At 47.9% G+C, this 4,770-nt stretch overlaps 1 protein-coding gene across 1 annotated transcript; it reads right to left on the reverse strand.

Annotated features, from left to right (window-relative positions):
• Positions 1 to 438: 438 nt before the first annotated feature.
• On the reverse strand, positions 439 to 2,903 carry LOC101612515 (interleukin-31). Its single transcript, XM_045132124.1, has 3 exons — positions 2,888 to 2,903; positions 2,559 to 2,713; positions 439 to 798 (listed from the first exon to the last, which is right to left on the reverse strand). Exons 1-3 carry the CDS (start codon positions 2,901 to 2,903, stop codon positions 439 to 441), a joined length of 531 nt encoding a protein of 176 aa, XP_044988059.1.
• Between the last annotated feature and the right edge of the window lie 1,867 nt (positions 2,904 to 4,770).

The raw sequence follows: 4,770 nt of genomic DNA on the forward strand, positions 1-4,770 counted from the left end.
CCTCCAAGGAGCATTAACAACTCAGTACAATAAATATCAACAAGGGCTGGAAAGATGGCTCAGTGGTTAAAGGTACTTGCTTGCAAAGCCTGATGGCCTGGGTGCTAGTCTCTAGTCCCCATGTAAATCCAGGTTCACAAAGTGGTGCATATGTCTGGAGTTTGTTTGCAGTGGCAAGAGGCTCTAGTGTGCCCATATTCACTCTCTCTCCCACCCCCCTCTCAATTAAATAAATAAATAAAATATTTTGAAATATATATCAATAAATAAATAGAGCTGATACCTCTAGCCCTCATAAGGGCAGAAGAGGTAAGATTTTAGACTGCAGAAGAAAGATATCTCATAAATAGCAAGGCTGGTACCAAAGATACAATCTTTTTCAAGTTACTTCCTTTGTTGCAATCTCAGCCCTCTCTGGCCGGAGGATACTGGGTTTCTTCACTGGAATACCTCCAGCCGTGACTCAGCTTCCCAGCCTTTCAAAAAGGCTTCATAAGTATCTGTCACACACGTTGACAACTGTACTAAGACAGTCATTATGAAGCACTTACGTTTAAAACTATCTTGAGGAGGCTCAGAAATGTTTAGTTTGGGTATTTTGTGAGATTTGAGGTCTTCGAGTCGTTTTATGATATCATCAATGGTTGTTTGGTTGTTGCTCAACCTTTTGACACTCTCCAAGTGTGCCTGGAGAACTGAAATGTTGTTTGACGCTTCGGGGTGCAGGGTGAAGCATGGCAGCAGCGGGAGGTAAGGCTGTCCATCCAACTGTTTAAGCACTCCGGGCTCTTCCTTCTTCTGTGGAAAAGAAGATTTGCGAGCTTTGTGAGTGTTAGGCTGGCAGTAACACCTAGACGTCCTCAGAGCTAACACTCCAGGGCTGCCTCTGTGGCCGGCCTGGCTTGTACTCATCTAATTGGTACAACATTCCCATGAGGCTGAAGCCATCACCGCCCCATTTCCAGAAGAAACAATTTGTCACAACTGGTAGATGAGGCACACGCTCCGCGGCTGTTTGCTACCATGGCTTCCTCCTGCCTCCTCTGCAGGAAGGACCTCTACAGCTTCTGTAAGCTGCTTCCAGGTGACGAGGGCAGTAGGAATGAGGGCCTCTGCCTGTCTGCATCATCTCGCTCTTCTCTGTGAGCTCCATAGGCCCTTGCTTATGTTCGCCTGGATAAAGCCTTGCCTTCCCCTGCTCTTCCTCAGAACTGACAGCTCTTGGGTTAGACCAAATTGCTGAGATTCCTCAGTGGCTCCACACCTCTGCCTTTGAATCTGCTAAAGCCGAGGCTAAAGCTTAAATGCCAGGGCAGATGACAAGATCAATGCCAACGTGTCACTTGTTTCCACTTTTTGTGGTTTGTTTGTTTTTTCAAGGCAAGGTCTCACTCTAGCCCAGGCTTACCTGGAACTCACTCTGTAGTCCCGGACTGGCCTTGAACTCATGGAGAGCCTCCTACCTCTGCCTGCTGAGTGCTGGGTTTAATCAAAATTGTCTAACAGAACCTATGAAAATGTACACTTAATTAGGTCTCCTGCTAAGCTGGCAGCTTTTGGCTGGGCAGAGAGCCTCCTAGCAGGCTGGACAGCACACACAGACAGACATGAAGTCAACTGCGCAGAAGAGGCAGCAGACACGAGGGGATGTAACATGCTGCCTCCTGGGACCATCCTTTCAGCTTACATTGGCTCTTGCTTCTCGTAGCGCGTCCTGAATGCAAGACAGCCCATCTCTGAGGATGCACTTCTGGCAAGAGCACTAATCTAGCAGGACTGTGAGCCAAACAGGTTTGAGATAAAGAAGCCTATGAGCTCATGTCCCGCAGTACACTGGAAGTTACTGGGGTTTGGGTTCCTGCTCTGACGTCTGCCTTAGCCTCCTTCATTATGACAGTTGCACCCACATAAACATCCCACCCCAGCTTGGCCAGTTCCCAATCCTTTCCTGGCTTCACATCTGGAAAGAGTAGCTGCTTTAGAGGGCAATTTAGAAGGCACTGAAAAAAAATAATTTGGAGCCGGGCATGGTGGCGCACACCTTTAATCCCAGCACTCAGGAGGCAGAGGTAAGAGGATCACCGAGAGTTTGAGGCCACCCTGAGACTACCTAGTGAATTCCAAGTCAGTCTGAACAGACAGAGTGAGACCCTACCTCAAAAAACCAATAATAATAATAATAATAATAATAATAATAATAATAATAATAATTTGGCCAGGTGTTGGTGACACACAGCTTAGCAGGCAGAGGTAGGAGGCCAGCCTGAAACCACATAGTGAATTCCAGGTCAGCCTGGGCTAGAGCGTGACCCTACCTCAGGGTGGAGGTGGGGGGAGGAAAGCTTGAAGAAGAAATTTCAGGCTATCCCGGCACTTGGGAGGCAGAGGTAGAATGATGGCTGTGAGCTTGAGGCCACCCTGAGACTACATAGTGAATTCCAGGTCATCCTGGGCCAGAGTGAGACACTACCTCAAAAAAACAAAAAAACAAAAAAAAAAAGAAAGAAAGAAAAGAAAAAGAAAGAGAAAGACAGAAAAGAAATCTCTAGGGTACTTACATAGTAATGCAACAGTTGGTCAGAGTCCCGTTTTAGATATGCAAGTGTCCTCTGTATAACAGACGATGGTGGTTGTGGGGCACCGAAGGACGGTGTGCAGCTGGACATCCAGGTTCCTACACAGAAGAGCAGCACCAGTACAGGCTTTGCAAGTCCTGGAGAAAGAGGAGAGTGCCATGAGACACAGACACCCTGGCCCACCTCAGCTTCATTCACATCCCTTGTCAAGCAACCACCATGGGGACCCTCCCAGACCTCCACCCCCGTCTAAGGCAGTATGACAACAGCCAAGGGGCTGGAGGCCCGGCGAGGAGCAGGGCCAGAGGTACCTGCGTGGGAAAGCATGGTCGAGGGCAGAGAATGCGTGAGGCCCAGCTTCGCCAATGGCCTCTGGAGTCCGCTGAGTTCACCATGGCTGCTAGAAGATATATAGGGTTGAAGTCCCACCCATGGCAAAACCATTGCTCAGCTTTTCCAGAAAACACTTTCAAAATTCTCTCAGCCGTGTCTCAGAGAACCCAAGGCTGGAAGGAAATGCTGAGGTTACCCTCAAGGCAGGCAGAGGTTTGAGTCACGCACTCACACACACATGCACATACGCCACACACCACACAGGAAGACACACGTCTTGGCCCTTTTTAGAAAGTGCTTGTCGATCTGCCCAGAGGAAGCGCGGAGTTGAAAGGTTCCACCAAGGAACGGGTGACTTAGAAGAGCCGAGGGTCAGTGCCCCTTGGGGAATTTCTGGGAGTCCATGCTGATTGCGTGTGGGGAGAGAATGGGTGGGAGATTTGCGGAGTATCTTCTTTGGGAATCTCTGAAGCCGATGAGCGAGATGGCTCTGATAAGCACTGAGAAGAGACGAATTGAAGGCTGCAGCACTACTCCATGGCCTTCAACACACTTGCACTCTCGCCTGAGCTTTTATGACCTCAGGTGCTAGGACCAGAGCCAGGCTCAAAAGTTAGGGGGTGTGTGTGTGTTTTGGGACAAACTGAGGGGGCATACACCTATAATCCCTGAATTTAGCTGAGACAAGAGGATTGATCACAAGTTCAAAGCCAGCCTGGGTCACATAGTAAGACCCTGCCGCAAATATAAACTAACATTTTATTTACTTATTTGTTTGAGAGAGAGAGAGCGGAAAGTCAGAGAGAAAGACAGAATGGGAGCGCGAGGGCCTCTAGCCACTGCAAATGAACTCCAGATGCATACGCCCTCTTGTGTATCTGGCTTATGTGGGTCCTGGGGAATCGAACCAAGGTCCTTTAGCTTTGCAGGCAAGCGCTTTAACCACTAAGCCATTTCCCCAGCCCCACTTTTTTCAGGTAGGTTCTTGCTCTAGCCCAGGCTGACCTGGTATAAGTCTTAGGCTGACCTAGAACTCATAGCATTCCTCCTATCTCAGCCTCCAAAATGCTGGGATTAAAGGCATATGCCACCACACCCACCTTTTTTTTTTTTTTTTGGTTTTTCAAGGTAGGGTCTCACTCTAGCCTAGGGTGACATGGAATTCACTATGTAGTCTCAGAGTGACCTTGAACTCATGGCAATCCTCCTACCTCTGCCTCCCAAGTGCTATGATTAAAATTAAAGGTATGGGCTGGAGGAATGGTTTAGTAGTTAAGGTGCTTTCCTGCAAAGCAAGCCAAAGGACACTGGTTCAATTCCCCAGGACCCATGCTAGCCAGATGCACAAGGGGCACATGCGTCTGGAGTTCATTTGCAGTGGCTGGAGGCCCTGTACGCCCATTCTTTCTCTCTCTCCCTCTTTCAAATAAATAAAGAAATAAAAATATAAATACTAAAAAATTAAAGGTGTAGTAGAAGAACAGATTAATGGGGGTGAAAAGGCCCAAGTGAGGTCAGGAGAAGAGATTGAGTAAAGGAAAGGTAGAGGGAGGGCTAACCAAAATCTAAAAGGATATAAATAAATCATATGGAAACCTACTTTTTTTGGACAACGGAACACTCAGGAGCCATAAGTTGTTGCTAGAAAATTTTCAGTGCCAGGAATGGGATACCCTCCAGTGAGTTGTTGGCCAGGGAGGTCCTTGAGGTGGGTGCCAGTGGCTTCCAGAACATTTTCTGGAGAACTAAAAGGCACTTGGCAAGGTAATGAAATGATTCTGGGGGACTGAGTCAGAAGGGTGGTGCAGTTTCTTTCTAAAATACCTTGTTCTTTAGGCCGAGTGTGGTAGTACACACCAGG

Source organism: Jaculus jaculus, chromosome 13, assembly GCF_020740685.1.
Source record: "Jaculus jaculus isolate mJacJac1 chromosome 13, mJacJac1.mat.Y.cur, whole genome shotgun sequence".
Taxonomy (NCBI): domain Eukaryota; kingdom Metazoa; phylum Chordata; class Mammalia; order Rodentia; family Dipodidae; genus Jaculus; species Jaculus jaculus.

What these genes read in the sequence shown, in the direction of transcription:
- LOC101612515 (XM_045132124.1), bottom strand. An exon ending in ACCAACTGTTGCATTACTAT is followed by an intron (nt 799 to 2,558) that starts GTAAGTACCCTA and finishes TCTTTTCCACAG; the next exon opens with AAGAAGGAAGAGCCCGGAGT.